Source organism: Zonotrichia albicollis, chromosome 5 (genome assembly GCF_047830755.1).
Source record: "Zonotrichia albicollis isolate bZonAlb1 chromosome 5, bZonAlb1.hap1, whole genome shotgun sequence".
In the NCBI taxonomy this organism is placed as follows: domain Eukaryota; kingdom Metazoa; phylum Chordata; class Aves; order Passeriformes; family Passerellidae; genus Zonotrichia; species Zonotrichia albicollis.
This window is the reverse complement of record NC_133823.1, coordinates 26,979,305-27,001,492: the sequence shown is the minus strand read 5'-3', so window position 1 is coordinate 27,001,492 and position 22,188 is coordinate 26,979,305. Positions and strand designations below refer to the sequence as shown.

General features: G+C 39.0%; 1 protein-coding gene across 21 annotated transcripts in view; it reads right to left on the bottom strand.

Annotated features, from left to right (window-relative positions):
* TRIM2 (tripartite motif containing 2) overlaps window positions 1–22,188 on the bottom strand; it is an 87,297-nt gene that overhangs the window by 15,215 nt on the left and 49,894 nt on the right. For all 21 annotated transcript variants that reach the window (XM_026792962.2, XM_014266532.3, XM_026792963.2 and 18 more), the window contains 6 exons: window positions 19,874–20,111; window positions 13,508–13,659; window positions 12,638–12,818; window positions 8,888–9,611; window positions 2,086–2,189; window positions 824–991 (listed from right to left, as the gene is read on the bottom strand). In XM_026792962.2, coding sequence (XP_026648763.1) covers window positions 824–991; window positions 2,086–2,189; window positions 8,888–9,611; window positions 12,638–12,818; window positions 13,508–13,659; window positions 19,874–20,111 — 1,567 coding nt within the window. The remainder of the gene's footprint in view (window positions 1–823; window positions 992–2,085; window positions 2,190–8,887; window positions 9,612–12,637; window positions 12,819–13,507; window positions 13,660–19,873; window positions 20,112–22,188) is intronic.

The window sequence follows — 22,188 nt, the reverse complement described above, 5'->3', positions numbered from 1 at the left end:
TGCATTCAGAAAACAGCACCAAATCAAGGAAATCTTTAATTCTCTCTAGAACTGCACCTGAACCCAAGTGAAATACATGTTGCAGGCTGGAAAAAAATCATCAATGTAGTGTAGTAGCTGCTGTCTTATTTTACTCCCATAAAAGAGATCTGAGTTGCTATGAAAATATCAAGTTGTTTCCTTAGAATTTCTGATTTCTGAAACCTGCAACATCATTACTGTCTTTCAGTTTTTTCAGTGCACAACACACCAGATAGAACACTCCTGTTTATGCTGTAGCACTGAAACAACACCCCAGGTTACTCTTCCTTGCTTATATTACCAACAGGATCATACATAAATTATACACTATATTTGCTGAGAAGTATGGAATAAAAGAGGAAGTCATCATCAGTCTGCTGCCTTCTTTTTCTCCTCCATATGTCACTGAAGAGCTTCATGTACTCCTTGTAAGATTTTGTGTTTGTCTGTGTGCACACATGTATCTGCACACACCCTTCTGTACAATCAGAGTACTAATGATATGAAGGTTGTTGAGCTAGTCCAACTAGCCGTGCTGGCACTTGCTGTGCTCGACCAGAAGTTACAGAAAGACATCTAAGCACGCAGTATGGAACATGCTGTCTCTGCTTGGTGTAACATTAGCATTGCTGCTGTGATCTCCTCCTATTAATTATGTCATGTGGCTGGGTCAGGTCACGTCACAACAATGGAATTTAGACTAAACTACAGCCAAACGATGTAGTTTCTTGAAAAATAATGTTACTTTGCATTCCTTTGAAAGACAGAGAAAGCTCAGGAGAGTTCACATAGTAACTCGTACCTTAAATTTTCCATCTGATGAGAATATGCTAACCCATTTGTTATCATAGTCTGCAATAATGATGTCACCACTGGGATGCACAGCCACTCCTGTTGGCCGCTGCAGCTGGCCAGGAGACCTTCCTCGTATGCCAAAACGGCTTTTGAACTGACCATCATTGGAAAATATCTGTAATAGAAAACAGGGATTTTAAAATTATGTCCACATATGACCATCACCTATTTCTTGGAGCTTAGATTTTAGCAAGTCACTAATCAACACTATAATCAGGAAGAGAGCTGGGAACATGAACCACTTTTACACAGTCCATATTTGAAAGTAATATATCTAATTTTAGAAGACGCTAAGTTCAAAAAAAAGAAAATCTCATTGCACTGTTTTTTCAGTGAGGGAATGGTATTATTTCCTTACTAGAAATGAGGAAACTGAGGCACCGAGTGCTAAGTCTGTAGAAAACATAGGAATATGTCCTTGTGTCCCCAAGCCAGGTAACTAAACACTGAAGTTCCTCTGAAGAGGCAGCATATTACAAAGCATGAGGGTGCTGATGAATATTTGATTCTGTCTCTGAAAAAGCCTGGAAATGAGTTCTCATGGCATGTGGCTTGCTGCTTCTCCCACACAAGAACAAGCGACACGCTGCTGCTGCTGCCGTGTTCATTGCTACCACATGGGCAGCCTGGAGAGTGATGACAAATTGGTAATGGCAAAAAGGATAGATGGCAAGCAAAAGAAAAAATACCTTGATTTTCACAATTCTTTAGAGAAGCCAAGAAATTATGGGTGTCAGGGTGCTACCACAGAAAAGATTTGATTATGATATCAGAAAGAGAAGTCAGTTAAATAGACTAACAGCCATTTGAAAATGATATCTATATGGTTTCTTTTCTAATTGTACTTCCTAAAAAATTATATTTGTGGCACCATGCTCTAGATTTACATTTGAAAACATGAGAGTGATAAAATTTACAATGTAAAATTATATTTACAGAAGGGTATTTTTCCAGATTATTGCACAACTTTTTTTTTCATTCATTGCCAAACATCATAAGGAAAGGAAATAAACCCTGATGATATACTAGATATAGTATAGATCTGAAAAAGATAGCTGCAGGTCAAGAAGATGGAAAGTAAATGGATAATAAATTACATTCCCCTTGTATTTTCTACATCAACTGAATTGTACAAAATGTGTCTTTCTAAGGCTACAAAAAAGGGAGAGGTGTGGGGGCAAGGAGAAAAACACTGAAATATTCTCATACCTGCACACACTGGTTGTTACTGTCTGCTATTAATATTTTTCCGTTTGTAGATGCAGCTACACCTTGAAGATTTGTAAATTCCCCTTTGTTTCTTCCTTTGGTGCCTAAAATTGAACACAAAGCACATAAGAAATCAGGTTAGACAGGACTAATCAGTTAGGACCCAAATGCCAACACATGCAATTATTACATTTCTGATCAAAGGATTTCTATTTTGAAGAGTTCTTCTCACTTCTACAACTTCAAAGAACCCTCTCAGTAACAGACAGACAATTCTACTGACAAGACAGGATTGTTTAAGGGACTGTTCTCACTCTTCATCATGTGTCACCCAAGCCCCCATCAACATTAATTGCCTCTTCAGCCTTCCTAAATCAGGGCTCACAAATTGCCTCTTGCATGAGGAAAGTAGTAAAAGGTTTTTATATAAGTAATGGACTTTTTTAAACTGCAGATTTTTATTCTATTGAAAGGGTGAGTACGTGGGAACACACAGAGAGGGGCTAAGAAAAGAACCTGGACGGATGACATGGTTTTAGCTGAGTCTCCTCAGTGAAATCATGAAGGTGGGATAGAACATATCACTTTGGATGGAGCTGTTTCAAGACAGGGAAGTTTCCTATTCCCTTATATATACTTTGTAGTCATAGGCTTCAAAGACTCCTTTAGCAGGGAGATTCAGATGAAGAACTAGCTTTGAATGAATTGGACTTGTGAGCCAATGAAGAACAACCCCTGGAGACTGAATGCTTCTGGAGAGACCTTGGATTGTTCTCATAAAGCAGTGTCCCCACACATTTTGACCCATAAATGCACTTGTGTGTTACATAGAACTGTAAGTCTTTTGCCCAGTGGCTTAAGGTGATAAGGAGTTTGTAAAATGTCAATTTTTCCACTAAAGTTAATTAAGTTTAGGTGGCTCATTAGATGTTTGTTCTGACACATTCCAAGGGGAATCACAGAGCAAATTGCGATTTCTGAAACCTACAACATCATTACTGTCTTTCGGTAAAGATCAGCTCCAAAGCGGCTGGTCCAAATTACACCTGGAACACAGGAACAGGAAGCAAATTCCTGATTTGTTTGTAAAGGAGGCTCAGGAGTCCTTAGAAAATACTTCAGCTATGATCTTGGACTCCAAGGTTATTAATAATAAATGAAGCAAAAAAAAAAAAAAAAAAGCCCAGCAAACAACTACCAACTCTATAAGCTGTCCTTTCCAAGACATAGATGCAGTGCACTTTTTCCTGGTGAAATATTTTTACAAGCATTCACTGGCTGTGTATCTGGCATTAATTGGTTCCAACAGATGGTTTTAACTGAAAAACTTGTATTTAATTTTAGTCAGTCCAAAATATTCTGGAGTGCAGTGATTAAACTGTTCTGACTGTGATGCTTAATTTAAGACATATATATCAGCTCTAATTTGTATTTAGCTTTCATCAGGGATGTGAATGCTTGTAACAACCCTTCTTTCTTCTGTGGTGATGGCTGTGGGATGCATATTTCCTGTCACTAGCTAACAAGTAACATTTAATTTTTCTGCACTCAGTGCTGCAGGAATGTTCCTTTGTTTCAAGACTTATTTTCTTCAACTCCACCCACTTAGTCCTCTAAACAAGGCAAATGCTTCTCAGTTTTTGTACTGCAAGGGAAAAGTACATATTCAGGGAATAGTGAGCTACATACCAATTACATTACCCATACTTGAGCCATTTCTGTTTATTCTTTTAATAAGCAGTGCCTGAGGGATGCATGCAGCAATTTTTTTCCACCATATGCTAATGATAAGTTTCCTTCTTGCTTTTTAGCCAAAGAGAATGGATGAAAAGAGAGAAACATTCCCTTTACTACTGAGAGTAAAGGGAAAACATTTGTTAGAAAAGAGGAGGCATAAGCTAGAGCATCTGGAACTAACTAACATGAACTTTATGGAATGTATGCTCTTTAGCCATAGAAAAATGTTCTTGAAAGTCGAGGAATTTTGTTTTTAAATCTAAGAGACACCTATATAAAAAGTTACTCAGAGCATTCTTCAGTGGAACCTTGTAAATATACATCAAAGGAAAAACTGAAAAAATTACCCAGGAATGTCATAGTCACGTTTCACAGTAAGTATAAGAAATAGCAATGTATTAGCACAGTGTGTAGATGAAATTCAGCTCCTGCAATGTCCCTGTAACTAGCACTTTGCAGCTATTTAACCTATTACCTAGCTCCTAATCTGCATACAGGCCCTTAGACAGTCCCCTCTGCAATGGCAGAAATTCCCCTGCAGAAGAAAGCTTACTTCCTCATATATGTTCAAGAGGAAATCAGATAGCTTTGAACTTTCCATTTTGAATAATTCACTATGCCAGCAGAGATCTGAAGCACAAGCATTTCAGATGATGAGAGGAAAGCCTGTAGGAAAGCATGTCAGCCTCTGGAAAAGCAGGCTTTTGCTACTGACTCTGCAATACCAAAGGATGATAGCTCCCCTCTGTAAGCAGAAATTCCTTCCTTATGAACATACCTGCCTAAGAGAGTCTTCAGCAAATCTCTTACTGCAAGATACCACCCTTCTGTATCACGGCATTTCATATTTTGTCTTCTCTCCATCATGGGCAGTCACCCATCTCTCCTTAGCTTAGGGAGGCATCAACATTTCAATTGCACAAGGCTGGAACCAGTAGGAGCCTCATTCCAGAGTTTCCCAAGCAGCCTGGTTAATAGATGAGAGGCTGCACCTTTTGTGCCCATTGTTTCCCAGCTTTATCTCCCTGCTGTTCTGAGCTACTGCAGGGCACAAAGGAGGAAAAGACAGAGATTTTACTGCAAGCTGCTGGGGACGGGGAAAAACAGGAGAGATTTCAAAAGGAGAAGACTGAACCCAGTTATTGGGAAGCAGATCTGTGGCCTGTGGAATATCTCCTTTTATATCATTTTTGTATACAGGTAATGATCAGATTTGTTTTAACCCTATCTAATTCCTTCTGGAATTACTGAGCATAGACTGCACACACCAATTAATTTAGCTTTCAACAAAGAAAGTGTGCATTTTCTGCTCAAGATGATTCTAGCACACATAAAATGCTTCATAATTCCAATCTTTTACTCTTGAGCAACAGATGTTATACTGAGTCTCACCAAAAAGAAGAAAAACTAATCTAAAAGCCCATTAACACTGACAGGAGATGTTAAAATAACATCACGTAACTGTAGTAAGAATCTGCTGTTTAAGTCCTGGGATTCTGAAGAAACTTGTATAATGTATATTTTTGATGCTCATAGTAAGAGAAGGAGTGTTTTTTGATTTCCAAGTTTTACTAATATGAATAACAACCCCCCTGCTTGCTAACTTAGATTCCCCAGCTTCCTAAAACACAAAGAAAAACATGTCAGTGCCTCCAGCAGGAAGGGGATAGATTCAGAGAGACAAAATCAAACTGCAGAAATATTACAGATAATTGGGAAGACTTAAGATGTTGTGAGTGGCCACAACCTGTCGTGTAGGTACCATTTCTTTCCTGCCTACAGCACTTCAAGTAATTCTTCTTGTACTCCTTCCTATGTGGTACAGAAAAAAAAAAAAGGGCAAAACGAAACAGCATGGAAAGGTCTGCATACATACTGCATAGACAGGTATCAAGGAGCTTTCTTTTTTCCCAGCTTCCTTTCTTTTTTTCTTCAAAGTGCCAAAAGATATTTAGTCAAATCTTACACGTTATGAGGCTGTGATGTCTCCTCTCATAATAGATGCAGCTGAAGCACAAAAGTCTCTGTAGTAAAACTGCACTGAATTGTTAACCCTATGTGTTTGCTGTACAATTAATGTCTTTCTAATTCAAGTTCCCAAATAACCTTAAGTTTTAAAATCAGTCAGTCTGTTGTTGAAGGCACATTGTTTATAACCATTAAAGAGGAATGAGTAATTCAGTAGGAACTCTGGCAGATATGCCCACACACTGTTGGTAGTGAAGATGGACTGGTTTGTGTTAATTTGCTTTACACAGCATCTGCCCTAAAAGCCTGGCCAGGACCACCTCCAAGCCCTGCTCATGAAACAGAGACTCTGTCACCACAGACAGGTGTGCACAAACCCAGGGGTAAGCACAAATCAGAAATTCTTTGCTGCCACAGCAGCCAAGCCTCAAATAACAAGAGCCAAATCCAGGCCAGGTGTCTGTTGTCAGCACATCAGAACTACACTGGGGGCTTTGCCAGCAATGTGGTACCGAGAGCTCTGCCCTCCCTGTCCAGTACAGGTATGACTGCAATGCAATGCAATGGAGGCCTGGCAAAATTCCACACTGACCATCACATTTCCACAGAGCTCACAATGAGCATCCGAGGGACTGAAGCTAATAAATGGGAAAAGGAACGTCTATTTTCCCTTTACTAGGTATTCCTATTTCTACAGCAGGAAGGCTGGACCAGGTGACCCAATGTGGGCCCTTCCAACCTTATTTCTTTTGTGATTCTGTGAAACGCCCGATCAAGAATCCCTTTGCTACCTCTAAGCCTGCTTTTAAACTGCACTAAAGCTATGATTACATAGAGCTTGTTTGTGATTTTTTTTTTTGTGGAATAAATTCACAGTAAGGCTTCTATTTGCTTTCAGCATTTATAACAGACCAGAAGATGACATTCACACCTAGTAAGGATGCTGACAGAAGTTCTGTTAAAGGCAATTTTTTTTACACACTAATGTACCAGCTAAACTTAGATGCTCAGTTACATGACTGAACAGACAACTAAACAGTCTGAGGATAAGGAAAATTGGAAAATTGAACTTTCTAGCAGAGGGCCAACTCTCCATCTGGCTGTATCTGAAGCCAATTCCAAATATAAGTAAATGAAGAGGAAAAAGCAGTTAAAGTAGGAAATAGCACCACTACTGCTAAATGGTGTCAAAGAACCCAATTATGAAAAGTGCCAGAAGGAAAAAATACTAAGGCACACAGCACAGCATGGCAGAGCTAGAACACAAGATGGGGTCCTGGACAGAGCAGCTGATGACAACCATGCCTCTCAACCCTTCTTTGAAGGACATGGAAGAGATTTACCAGGGGAGGTGGAAGTGGCACTGGTGGAATGACACTGTGAACATCCCTCACCTCTGCTCAGCATGAGTGTAAGGCACAAAAGCAGGGTAATGAAAGAAAGACTTCCCTCTCACTTTAGTGCTTCCTACCAGTTGTAGTTGTAGAGGTAGAAAAAACATTGGGCAGCAATTATTTTCTAGATTATCATAAGAACATCATTCTTGTTTGCATTTGTATAGACTAAGGACATGCAGATCTGCATGGACACACTCTTAGAGATTACACCTGTTTAAAAAGAATAATAAGTTCAGGATATATATTATTGAGAGAGAAAAAGAGAATGCAGAAAATACTCTGCTCTTGTAAATAATAAATTACATGAATGTATGAATGTATGAATGTGTAGTTAGTAATTCCACCTTGGAATGTCTGAAGAGATCCACATGCCATTTTAAAAGCCACAACTAACACAGCATTGGCAGATGATACAATGCACACATCCCCACGAACAAAATGCACTAATGTTGCATTAATGCTGTCTCTTGTTAGTACTAGCAGGAGATCAATCCCCTGCTAGCAGCTGATCAATTTACTTGTGCATAAAAGCCCATACATCAGCATACATACAACAGCACACTGCACAGACTTGGATGCCCAGAGGAATATTACAGTGTGATTCTCCAACACAGCTGTACAAGCTTCTGGCAGGCCAAACAGAAGATTTATCTTAGCCAGCTAGAAATTCAGATCCAGATTTGGCAAGAGCCATTGGAGGAATTCAACAATGGGTTCAAAACAGAGACAGACAGTAGTGTTGGAGAACAGTGATGAGCTCTTTACATTACCTCATCAACAAATGAACCAAACCTAAACTTTTTAAAGTGAGCTGAAACTGGAAGTAAATTAATTCCATGAAAGCAATCCTTGTGAAAACATCAGAAGTTTTACCTGTCTCAATAATTTTGCATAACTTGGAAGAATGTAAAACCCTAGAGCGTTACACCTGTGACCTTTCGACAAAGCATACAGGAGCCTAGAAGAATATATCTATGTAGAGTCATTCTGTGAAATGAGTGGCTGAAAACTGAACACAAAATATTACTCTCAGCTCTGTTTTTTCTATAAAATAGTGATCCATATATCCCAAATGTGGACATTCCAAGAGATTTCACAGAAAAAAGCTCTGAGCCATATATAGCTCTTGTTCTAATGAAATACATCTTCCTGTTTTGAGTGGTGAAGAAGGTAGAACTCAAAAATAAAGCACATGGTCATGGTTGCATCTCAACAGTACTAAAAGGCTCTGCACTTCTGGGAAAACATTTAAGACTTCTAGAGTTTACGGTGTGTTAGAAAGAGTAGTTTAAAAAAAAGCAAAAAACACCTAACAAACAGCACCACTACCAACAAAACTATACCATTATTTGGTAGTCAAGCCAGAAATGCTCACTAGAAGCAAGGGATACAGAAGCTGAAATTACAAGCTGAAATTACTTTATTCCATACCAAAAGCTTTGCAATATGAATATTAACAATTTTTAAAATATCCCAAATCAAATGTATGCATTTCTCAACTGATAACCCAATTAAATATTTGCTACAAACTATTTTTAGAAGTGTGTACTTCCAAAATGTACATATAAACAAAAGTCAAGAGGTCTAATGGTATTATCAGGTTGCTCTACTCACAGCTTTAGTTTTACAATAACTAAACTTTTTCATTCAGTTTCCCTGAACTATTTTTAAGTATGTCAACAGGCAGCCGAGTCACCTACCTATTCTGAAGATCAAATCATCTTCAATGGGATTCTCTTTTCTTTTGCCAGTGCTGTACATGCTCGCAGGTCTTTTCACAGCTTTCTGCTTCACATGACCACTGCCTGGAGATTTAACACGTCTCTTAACCCCTTCAGTGGTAGGAGACACATCTGCTGACCTGACCACTTTAAGTTTGAACGGGCTGCCCTTGATATGTTGATCGTAAAGTCTCAGTGACAAAGTGAAGTCCCCTTCTTTCTGAACAGTATACAAAAATTCGTAAGTGCCGTTTTTGTTGTCAAGTATTTCTCCATCCGCCACGCTCCCATCAGGCGTGCTCAGTTCAGCAGTGAGGTAAGCATTCCCAGATTTACAGAGCTCCCCATCCTTGTCCTTGGTTGTGATGGTAACGGACATGGGCTGTCCGATCACCGTCTGCCTCAGTCCCTCACCGGTGGCAACTGTTTCAGAGGCAACAGCGTTGGTGGTTAAAATAGTGCCCAGGTTGTGAATGGACTTCTTCAGGCCTTCTGTTTCCACTATGAAGTCCAACTGATCGTTTTCTCGGGGCTGCAGCGGGAAGTCCCTCTCGGCCAGTTCGTTCAGCTTGTCACTCATCTGCTTCTTCACCAGCAGCACTTCAGTTTCAGTGCCATGGTTGAGGGCTTGGGCTGTAAAGTTGCTGCAGCTTTTAATGCTTTCCTGTCCTTCTAGTAAGGTATCTAGCTGTGCCTGGAGGACCTGTGTGCATTACCAAACACCAGATTAGCATCATGTTACTAGCTATCCCAGGAAGAGCTATCCCAGGAAGATGTAGCATCTAAAGGTCTTTGTAGACACCAAATTTATAATGCCTTATTTTACAGTTTAATTTAAACATTCATTTTAGAAGTAGCACACTGATCGCCAACCTGTATTTGGAATACAATGGTGCAACACAAAACAATACCCGGGTTTGGGGATTCAAGACTTTACAGACCCACTGTCACACTAGATTGAATTATTGCCCCACATATCTTGTCTTGTTTGGTTTTGGGTTTTTTGCTTTTGTTTTTTTTTTTCTGTTTTGTTTTGGGTTTTTGTTGTTGTTGTTGTTCAGTTTTGGTATTTTTTGAGCAAAAACCCAGCAACAAATGTAGAGGTTTGAACCCTGCCGCATCTAACTCTCAGCAGTCACAGCTAATGAGATAATTACTGGAACTGAGTTATGTTCACAGAAGCAGAGCTATTTTGGAGTCATGAGGTCGATTAATAAGAGAGGCTGAAAGAAATTTCTTGATACTGTTTCTTCAGAGACAAGGGAATCTGGGGGTTAATCCTCTGTGGACGTGGACAAGAAGGCCTCAACACCTGGATGCTCATCCATCCTGAGGAAAAGTGGGATTCCTGAACTAAATGAATGAGGAAAGGAAAAGTCTCCCCAGCAGAAGGTAAATTGATTCCTCACTTTCAGCAGGCAGGAAAGCAAAATATACAGAATGGGTTGTGGATAGTGGAAAGAGCTGGACAGAGTAGCCAGAAATATTGGTGGGCAGCAAGTGGCCACTCAGTATTTAAGACTATGAAAGAGCTTCTATTAAAGGGTCAGTTCTGGCCCTCAGCCTAAAATCCTTAAAACAGTATTGGCCTCAAAATTGCTAGGTGTGAGCTGGGAACAGGGCTAACAATTTAAAAAAAAAAAACAAATTTGCAATGAATTGGAAATGGATCCCTGAATTATGACAACCTAGCAGAGACATTCATGATAGTTAAGATAACACTGCAGCTGCCCCTCACCATCTCCACTGATAAAATCCCTAAATGAAGGTATCCAGTCACACAGTTGCTATGTTTTTCCTACATAGAAGAACTATGGCACAGACATGACTGTGAATTACAGAAGTTATTTTGTTGACCATCATTGTAAAGTAAATATTTTTGAAACATTTCAACTGATGTAAAGTAAACTTTAGGACTGGATGTATTTATTGCTACAAAATATTCTTCCCTTGCAGAGACATTCTATGTAATGACACTGAATTCTAAAGGTATTTTTTTCTGAATTTTCCAAAGCTTTGAACTTTGGAAAGTTCACTGGAGAAAATCCAGGCTCATGTGTTACTGATATAGGAAAGCAATAGCAACATAACATCTTTTAGAATGAACAAATTTCAAGACTACTCTGAAATTTCAAGTCGTCTGCTTTTCTAGGCACATAGAAACGTCTCAGGATGCAATACAAGGCATTTCTGATCTGTTTGGTCTTCATTCAAAGACATAAGAAGTTAAAAGACAGCATAGCCAACAAGGTCCCAGGATAACAAAACCCCATATGCTTCAGCTAACAGATCACAAACTAAAAGAAAGACCATTTCCAGCAATTTTTTAAAATACTTTCTCAAGACAGTTTTCTTTCATTACAAAAATGAAAAATATTAATTCCTAACATAAATACTATTCTAAACCCACATAGAGTATTTTACCTTTTACACTCTTTCAGTCCATTGGACAACAAACTGAACTGCCAACTTTTTCTTTGTAAAATGTAGCCATTGCATTTTTTTCATTTTTTAGAAGTATATAATCAGAATGGTTATATTTTGTAGGACTACTAGTCATTCAAAAGTTCAAAATCCAATTTCAGTTGGGTTTTTTCATACAAACAGGGTAGATGCCTCTTTTACTGCTTATGTACAATTTCATAAAAATTTGATTATCTAATGCTCACAGTTATTAAATTATTTTAAATCTCTTTGAACAATAATAAGATAATTTAACATCATATTCTATTTTGTGTAGACTCTGTACACATAGAGAATGTATTTGCTTGCTATGGAAGTAAATGTGAAATCTTGGAAGACATTTAGATGAACCTGGGATCTAAGTTAACATTATTGATGCTCAAACTTCTGTAAGCTGCTGCTTAGCTCTGGAGATGACTAAAGTCTGTGCCCCAATGGTTTTGGGCTCCCTATGTTTCTAAAAGTATGTATCTTGTGCATATGTTAGCAGTCCTCCATTTCCACAGGCTCAGCAGTTCAGCACCTTTCTAATGATGTTTTCAAGCCTATTCTACATCCAGAAACACAGCATTCCTCCACTTCAGACATCTGGAGATGCTCAAGCTGCTCATTAATGGCATTCTTGAAACTCCAGTTATTGATGATATTTTCTCTTAACGGTAATTTTCAGGGAGAAATCTTTCTTTATAAAGCAGAGAACTGATGCACAGGAAAATAAGGACTAAATTCTTTAATTATCCTGATTCAGACCTAATAATCCTCAATAAAATCTCTACCCACCATGTTACGGGCTTTGCTTTGTAAAAGTACAGTTTTCTGTTTTCTTCCTCTGAAGCTCGGTCTACAGTATAGGGGGAAAACCCCCAGAATCCATCATCCAGATAGGCAGTAAAAGAATGAATGCAGCTCTGCAACCTGTTACTCTCCTCATTCCCCCAAGAAAGTGAGAAGTCCCTCTAATCGTTTTGTATTCCAACAGGTGACATCCGACATGAAATAGGTTACCAAGCACTGGAAAGGAAAACAGTGCTTTGAAGTAAAACAGGCAGCCTTACTCAGTTCTTCAGAATAAACTGTTTGGCCTGTATCTTCATGGTCATCTTATAATGCTGAGCACCCACAAGCAAGGCTCTGCAGCATATGATTTTGGGAAAACAAAGTTCTATGGATCTCAGACACGATTTGTCAAACTGGCGTCCTGCATCATTTGTAAAAACTGGCTGATTAAAGTAACAGCTTTTCACTGAAACAAAAAATACCTCTTACTTTGTGTTTAAGGCCATAATTCACTTCCAGCTCCATGAGCAGCACGCTCTTTCGCACATTTAAAGTCTTCTGGAGTTCATCAAAAGTGGAATGAATGTCATCTACGATGCTAGCCTTTTGGTTGGTTAACTGGTGTATGATTTCAGATATAAAATGAAGTGCTGAGTCAATCTCTGGAAGCCTGAGGGAGGAATTAAATTACAAAGATTGCTGTTTCAAAAGTCATTAAACACTGGCCTTTGCCCTGGTATCTTTTGATTAAACCCTCTCATCAGCAGGCTGTCTTTAAATTTGGTCATTTCCCAGAAGTAAGTTCATTTCTTTTATAACCACACAGTGGGTCTGGTCTGATAAAATAAGGCTAAGCCACAGTCCTTCCCTGTGCAAATCCATTAGACTTTAAGCATTGCCAACAATGAGGCCTTGGATCCTGTCCTTTATGCTGTATATCTACTCGAGAAGATATAACTAGATTTATCCCACTTTTTCTTTTTTTTTTTTTTTTTTAAGCCATTTTGCCAGCATAGTGTTTGTACCTGTCTTTTTAACAACCAGCATTATTTAGTTAGCTATCATTAAATTCATGACTGGACAGCAGTTTCCTCCATAGCATTTTATGCCCCTTCTTTGCACGACACTTGCATTTCTAATGGCCTCTCTTTTGTAAAAGACAGACAGGAATCTTTTGCTCTTTTTGCTAACCCCTCAGTACATCCCACTCAATGGATTTTTTGTCCTTATGCTAGCCTCACTATCCCCATTTCCTAGGTAAATATCCATGGAACCAGCACATTAAAACATCTACCCCAGTCAGCACAGGAAGGCAGTGATCAAACTGAAAATGGAAAACAGTCAGTGGAGTCTCCATACCTTTTGTTGACAGCATCCAACTGGACTTGGAGGGAAGCCTTGTGTTGCTCCACCACATCCTTGAGTGGTACCGTGGGATGCTCTGCATGCTCTCCCTCGGTGCACTCCCGGCACATGGCTGTCTCACAGGACTGGCAGTAAAACTCCATCACCTGGAAAAGTGCACAACTCTGCACTCAAACATGGCAGCAGGAACATAACTCAAAGCACATCTTACTGAGTCTTGAACTCGTTTATTAGCCAAGCTCTGAGACAAAGCTTCTGTTTTCTTATGTACAAATAATTTACTGCCTAAAAGATGGCTGTTATTCTTACATATTTTATATTAAAATGTTAATTTAAAAGCACTTGATTCTATCATAAAGTGTCAGAACAGCAGCCTGTGAACAACACTGAACATCATTGCTGGTCCTAACATCATCTTTGTACTGTGTAATAGTAAGTTTCGGGGTTTCTCTTATGGACTCTATGAAACAACTCAAAAAAACCAGGCATTCAACTGCCCTCATTAACTCAATCCTTAGTCTTCTCATAAGGTTTGCTAAAGAAAGTGTAAACTTAGGCTGTTTTTCATAACAGGGTCACTCTTGAAACACAAACTCAGTGGAAATCACCAAACAACAAGTTTATTTCCTGGAGGAAAGTGCCCTAAATGAATCTACATGCTGCAAGGAAAAATCTCCATATCCCATTACTAATCCCTTAAAACCATTAAAACCTCATATCTGAGATTGTAATTGGAATGCTGATCTACACTTGAAAGAGGAGGAGATTGTTTCAACCTCTTAAGTACCCAGCAAGATGCTCTTTAGAGATAAAACTAGATCTTTACATGTAATAGATAACCCAAATTCTGAATATATTCATGAAGGGAAAGAAACAGAGAAGTCCTGTGCCCAAAATCACATGTTAGTCAAAATAATGCACATATACGCAAATTTGGCATGAGACTTTCTTTCACAGCTAGTAAGTCCTTGGGCACAAAGCCTTTTAGGCTTATTAAAAAGGATATGAGGAAGTTTGTAGTATATGCTTCAAAGCAAGACATTGGCAGCTCCTTTGCATTCAGAGCACAGCATCAGAATCTTGAATAATTCAGCTGATGCTTCTGGCACTCAGACATCTTGCACAAAAATGGTGGTGCTGGATTTGTTGGTTGATGAGATGGTTGTGTAGAACCAGCTATTTTCAGGTGAGCAGAGGGATTTGTAACAGCACCGTGCAAAATACCAGGCTGCTCCAAGGCATCTTGAGAATTAAGGAGGGGGATGCAATGACCATGCTTTGCATGTGGCTGTTAGCATTAACAGGATTTTCCTCTGATAAGCTCCTTTCTGTCCTATTCCCATTCTTCCCTCTTATCTCAATTCACAAGATATGGGATTCACGTGCAGTGAGGGTTTAGTCATTTGTCAGCCACTCATGTAAGCTCAGAAAATTTAAAAGTTGATCCAAATAATCTGTGTAACATCAAATAGATCAGCAACAGGGAAAAAAAAGTAGACCTTCAAAACAATGTCAACCCTCATGAACACAACTCCAGTCATTGTGAATTTAGCAGTCTCGTAGTAGATCTCCGACGCCTGATAGTTACTTTGGTAGGCACTGTGATGTGATGCATTCTTACAGTGCATAGAGGAAACCAGTTAAACAGAGTTTAGGATTTAAGTTCTTTTCAAAGGCTTCAAAAGTCTGCAATCAGAAGCAGCCAAAAGGAATAATATTTTATTAGGTAACTCTGAAATCTTCTTATATGACCAAAAAAATTAATTCATTTCTTTTGCATGAGTGTCCTAAATTCAACTTTCTGCCTCTCAAAAATTTAATGCTTAGGTTCAAGATGTGTATTTCAAAACACCCTTTATTTATTCAGTATTTTAATATTTGGATACAGTGATTAGAATAATTTAATATTTCTGTTTTCTACTAACCACCCCATAATAAACATCATTATATTTGCAGCCACATATAGAAGAAAGGAAGCATCTCATTAGCATTAAGGTTGTTCAGCCTAAACAACTTTCCTCCTCTTTATTTAAGCATCAGGGAAACACAGAAGTTCAAATGATAATAGCAAACAAATCACAAAGACCTAATGTGTATCTCTATGTAGAAAAAGGTGTCTTTGACTCAAATTCAAAATGTCTCAAGAGAAGCAGCTTTCATTTCCCACTATAATTTTTGTATTGTGCATAAATGAAGGAGAAGGAAAACCTCATAATACAATTCAACCTTCAACAGTCTAGATAGGCTAATTTCTTATTTTTTTCCTAGCATCTCTTAATCAGGCAAGACTGAATTCTAACTACAGACAGACAAGTATCACTGACTTTTCATTTCTCCCCTCCATGGCCAATGTGAGCATCACATTTTGTGAATCTCCAAAAAAAATTTTCATTATGACAGGTTTGCCCTACAAAATATCTCCAAAAAGGACATTTGCCTCTACTTTCCAAATTCTAGAGAACTCTTGTACAGGATATACCGTAGCATGCAGCACTGGCTTGAGCTGTATTTCCACAAATTCAACGAGAACATTCCCATTAGCTGTAATGAAATGTGAATTAATACCCACCAGTTCTGAAATCCCATCCAGTAATTCCTACCTTAAACCAGACCAGCATATTTCAGCACAATGATGTAACTAGAGACCCATGCACATCTTCACTGCTATAATTCAACTGAATTTACAGAAACTTTTAAAATTGCATAATCAAGGATCCAAGTACTTCTGAACTAGATTTCACAAAGCCAAGACACACTAATTCCAGCCCTTCAAAGTTCAGGTCTTGAGGAAAAAGCTCTCACCAATCACAAGCCCCTCTTCTCTAAAATCACATTTGTAAAATCACATTGCTCAGCCTCTGCTTTCTATATGTTTGAATTAAAAGAGCAGTCTACAGAAAAAGGATGAGTCTGCTCTTTGCCACCCACCTTCCTCATGTCACACACACATGCTTAATTCCTCTGTCCCAGGGCTAAAGTGCACCTTAGCTTTGTGTGCTTTCGCTTTCTGAAGAATGTAAGTTTGAATTACCTGAGGGCACCTCTGAGCTACCTGATAAAACTTAGAATGTGTGTTAGCTTTTGCCCTACCCACAGATTACACTTTAATGGGATACATGAGTAAGTGACATGGTGGGAAGTACAGAGGTGAGGAGAAAAAGCAAGGGTTTAAAAGGCAAGATATGAAGTCACTTCATCAGAATATCAAGGATAGGTGATTTTTTATTTTTCTTAGAGAAGCATACAGGCAGTCAGCAACAGCTCCACAAGTTCAGGAAGTGTTTTTGAAGGAAAGATCTTATGCCTGTCAAGTTGCCAAGCTATGCTATGATCTTTTGAGAAAAAGCTAGTCAGAGATAAGGCATTCTCTCTCGTTAAGTGTTTAATTTAATACTGTGTATCCTCTCTTGTTACACTCTAGAGGCAGAAAATACATTGTCCCACCTTCTACATTGTAAAAACATGGATCCTTCACTCTGAGCTGGTTTTCAGTTCAAATTCAAACAAAACCCAAGTATAGACATTTCAGAGGCTACACAACTCATTACATACAATGGAGTTAGAATTTCATAGCTTTCCCTATCCTGGCTTTTGTACTGCCCCTAAATGATTGTAGATCAAGGTTTCAAATCCAGAATGCTTTCATACATAAGAGCTGCAGGTGTTTCACACCTGAGAATAAAGCCAATTTTATTTTAATGTGTAGGCAGAAGATAAGAATCTCCTACTGGTTCAAAATTTCCATACGTGCCCTATAACCCTGATTTTACAGGAACGTACACTTGTGCTCCATGGTGGGTCAAAATGAGGAAGCGTTTTTTTATAGTTCAGGCACAGGTAATACAAAAGATCTTAATACAAAAGTTGGTTAAGATACTACAAACTAAGTTTCATTCTTCATAAGAAGACACAGAACAAAGCTGCCACAAGAGAGGATGGGAGAATGTGCACAGAAGGTATAAAGTAAACATACACATATGGAAAATATGAGTGATGGGAATAGGCGACCAACTGGGAAGGGAAAGTATCTAATCTACATGGCCTGAGGAAGGCTAAGTTCCAAGCAGACAGGCAAGCAAATGAGAAAGTATCCCTGCATCAGTTTCTATCTTAATCAGAGAGGTTTAAGTCCAGGAGGGCTGAAATGATAGAAAAAAAAACTTGTTTAATCAGAAACTTATTTCCAAGCTAATATAAAGAAAAACTGGTAATATTTAAAAGAAATATATTTGATGCAAATAGTAAAAATATAATGGGTCTGACCCCACCCGAAACAATATGTAAAAATTAATGGTGACTGGATTTAGTGCAGAATGACTGCTGGTTCTGTAAAGGCATTCTCCTCCAGCTGCCAGCTCAATCCTTTTTCACTTCCTGAAGCCCCCAGTAAGTTACCAGCAGCCAGGCATTTAGAATCATAGAATACCCTGAGCTGGAAGGGACCTACAAGGACCATTGAAATCAAACTCCTGGCCCTCCCCACCCCAAGAGTCACACCATATGCCTAAAAGCATTGTCCAAATGCTTCTTGAACTCTGGCAGGCTTGGTGCTGTGACCACTGCCCTGGGAATCACATTCCAGGGAAGACATTCTGGATGAAGATGTTTTAGATATTTCCTAATATCTAACCTATTTGCCACACAGTGCTCTTGTGTCCTGAACCTATAAAGCCAGCAGAATCCCATTTCCTCAGTGAGGCTTAAGGTGCCCAGCACCTTGCCCTGTGCACCCTTGCAGCCAGACCCACATGGCCAGCCTCAAGCAGCTCTCTCCAAATCTTACCTCAGCTCCTCCCATCTCAAGGACTAATGTGTGCACTTAGCTTTTCATTTCTTAGCTTCACAAAGCTTTAAATTGGAGTCACCCTCAGGCTATCCCCAACCCTCCCAGATAGCTACTGAAGTGAGAGGATGTTCCCATCACACACTACTCGACATCCTAAATGGCATGCTGTGTTTCAAGGCAAGCCAAGTTGGTTTAGAGGACTTACAAATGCACCTTTCCTTATAAAGGAGTTCTCAGAGAGGTATAAGGTGGCATGTTTTTGATTGTAGACAAGCCAGGTTTTTTAAACATATCCAAAGAATAATCAGCTGATAATTTAAAACACAAAACAAATAATACCTTAATTTTGACCTTTTTCTGCATTTCTCAATCAAATGGCTCCTATCAAAATGGCTATGCCAGAAAACAGCTATGATTCATTCTAAAGAGGGCAAATAAAATGCAAACAAAAACTAGGAATATATTAATCAGTAACCACTACACACACATTAGTATAGTACACATTTTAAAAAGTTTCACCAGTTATTCATTAATCAGAGTCCAACATCAGTTCTACAAGTCCACCTAATTCCAAGAGAGAAGGAACTGAGCTATTCCTCTATTACAGTAATCATTACCTATCAGCTGAATTACTCCTACACAACCAATGTACCTTCACTGAGTATCAAATAAAACAGTCCCCAGAAAGTTGTCTTAAACTACTGGCATGTTTCTTAGCCTGCACAGAAACACAACATTCAGTTTACAATACAGCGTTGCTGAGTTTTGCAGTCTCTAGTTACATATTTGCATAAGCTTAGCTATGAATCAGGAGCTCATATGCCTATCATGAAGTTACACAGGTTAACACTGAAAACTGTGAAGTAAGCAGAGTTAGAGCAGTCCCTGCAGTCATGTGTGAATATTAACTCATCTGGGAGTACTTGCCAATGAATATACTGATATGACTTGAGGATGTGTGTGAGGATATGCTAGGTAAAAAGAGTAGGTGAAGGGAAAAAACAAAGCAGCCTCCAAGAACTGATATGAGAGATCCACAAAACACTGCAGATAAACAGAAGTGCTCTGTTTCTAGCCTGTGCTGATCCAAAGCGTCCTAAGCTAGGACTCACTTTTATTTGGTTCTATGTTAATATGTTCACATACCTTTTGGTACTGTCCCAGTGTGCAGGTCAGTAAAACTCATAAGGTCCTTGTCACATATTGCCAGACAAACACACAGCTACCCACAGCAACAGCTGATGCTACAAGGGCTAAGGAAACCCAACCCAAAGAAGTACAGGCACAAGGTTCAGTACTTGCAGGACAATAATTCTGACCAAATGTGCCAAAAGACATCATCATCCCAGATGATTGGTAAGATAAAATAACATCCTGACTACTTCAAGATGCTCCACTGAAAACATTTGAGTTAATTTGAAGAATCAATTGTGTTTTGCTGATATATCATAAAATCAAAGAAATAGTATGATTCCACTTCCCCTGCTTTCTCTTTAGAAAAAGACACCCATGAAACCCAGACAAGTCAGCACATATCAATACCTGCACACAGCACAGGCGGCTGTCTCACTTACATTTCCATCATGATTGGGACAGGACAGTGGTTTGCCTGCAGCAACAGCAGTGACAGTCTCCAAGATGGAGGACTCCTCAATGCTGTTGTCCGGCGTTCGCTGCAGGACATCCATCAGGTTGGTGATAAAGAAGTTGTTCTGGAGTGCAGAAACCCCTTTCTCTGGCAGAATGGAGGTCTGGCGGCACACGGGGCAGGAAAGGGTTAAGCTATGGGCTGGAATGTAATTCTGTAAACACCTATGGGGAAGGAAGGTGGAAGGAGAAAGAAAGGGAAAGTATCATCAAAGAAGGAAAAAAGCCCTTTCATCAGTTAAAGAGCTAGTTTGAAATAGTACTACCCCTACTTATAAAAGTACATCAAACAGGCTTCTGAAGCAAAAGTGATTATGGGGAATAATTTTTCATTTAAACCTTTTTTACTCTGCCACATGAAAAAAATAGGTTCAATAAGCAGACATAATTAAAAGAGTTACATGCCTTTTTTGGGATATGCATGCAGTTGATCATGCTTTCAGATGCCTACTGCATGCTGCTCACAGGATGCTTTATGCAGTAAAAATTTTGAATTTATCTGATAAAGTCTGACAGACACGAAGTTGCATCAAGTATTTGAGCCTGTGCCTTTAACTGACTAACTGGTGCTTGACCCCTGTCTTTCCAACACAATCTCCTTTAATAACTTGTGTTTGTGGGTTTAGTGTTTCAGAGGTAAAACATGGTTCCAATAAAATCAAAGGAAATTTTTTCATGTATTTCAATTTGGAAAGTTATTTGGCAGCTACCCAAAATCAACAGAGCTTTCTTTGACATGGGGAACTACCTGCTATGTTATCACAGTTTATGTTAAGGGGAGTTCTGGAGGAAATTTTTGTTTGTGTTTGATTGGGAGGGCAGTGTTGGTGTTTTTCAGAAAAAATAAATTTCACAGAGTATAAACCTGACACAAAAGTTCAGTAATCAACACAATATGCACCAGGCTGGCCCAGGTGAGACTTAAGGCCACTTTTGGCCTTGGAAATGAAGTTAACACCTGCCTGGGCATGCAATATACAGTTGCATGCAATATCCTATATTCCGTATGGTCCTGTAAGCAGAAGCAGCTTTGCAGAATGCAGTTCTTAAGGGGAGCAGTGCTACACCAAACTCCTCCTGGGATGCCAACTGAGAAAGTGTGACCTCACACAGCTCCACAAGCCTTTTACAAGGGTTTTGGTTGCACCACTCTTCATCTTCCCCTGGCAGCCCTCCTCCTGACCCCCCAGTAAGGGCTCCATGAAAGGAGAGCTTAGGCTTTGCACATCAGCCCTTCACTGGAAGAGTTCTTCCAGCTTCTCTCCATAACCAGATCAGCCTAAGAGGATTACAGTGAAAACCAGAAGCTAACCTTAGGCTTTACACATGAACAGAAGTCAGGAAACTTAACACATGATGGTGAAAATCTTGTCTCACTGACTTCAGTAAGAGTTTCAGTGCAGCCTTTTTTAATGCTGGGATTTCCTATTGTTCTACAAAAGATCGGTTCATCTGACACAGGCAGAGATCCACAATTTTTCTTTCACCCTGTGCAAAATTAGAGATTCACACCACAATTCTTCCTAAAAGGTGGAAATCTCCTAAATTAAATGTGTTCACACCGCTATATACCGTTTATAAACATTCTACTGCCATTCAATATACAATCCAGAGTTGCATCTCATCATCAGATTAAGAACTAACCATTAATTCTTCACCTGACTTTTCTGCAGGCCTGTATTTTTCACAATTTGATGGATAATGCAACATTAAAGTATCATTATGCATATGCAGTTCATTCAGCCAAAGACAGTAAAAGGCAGGTTGGTTTATCACATCTCTTTCCAGAGAGTTTTCCCGCTTCAGTCAACCAAACTGCAGAATAATGAAGACATTTAATCTTGGGTTATTAATAATGTATATATCATGTAAAACTCTTGGACATTAAAAGGATGGGATAATTACTTATTGACTTATTAAATCAACAAATATTTTTTTTCCTTGCTTCTAATTACACGATAATCAGAATAAATTTGAGACCATTAACTTGAGGTCCAAATTCTGGCTATCATCACCTTTCACACTGTAGTAACCACATTCATTAGTTTAATTTGATTTACTTTTTGTTTACTCTTGCATAAAGGGAATGTATTCTAAATATGCCACTGCTGTCTCTTCTTCCTGCAAGACACAAATACGTTTTCCTACATCTCTGCCTCTCCAGCCTTCCCAGACTTTATCATGCCTTAACAGGACATGTACAAGTAAAGGGGAAAGTCCTGTTCCACTAAAGGATGCCTCG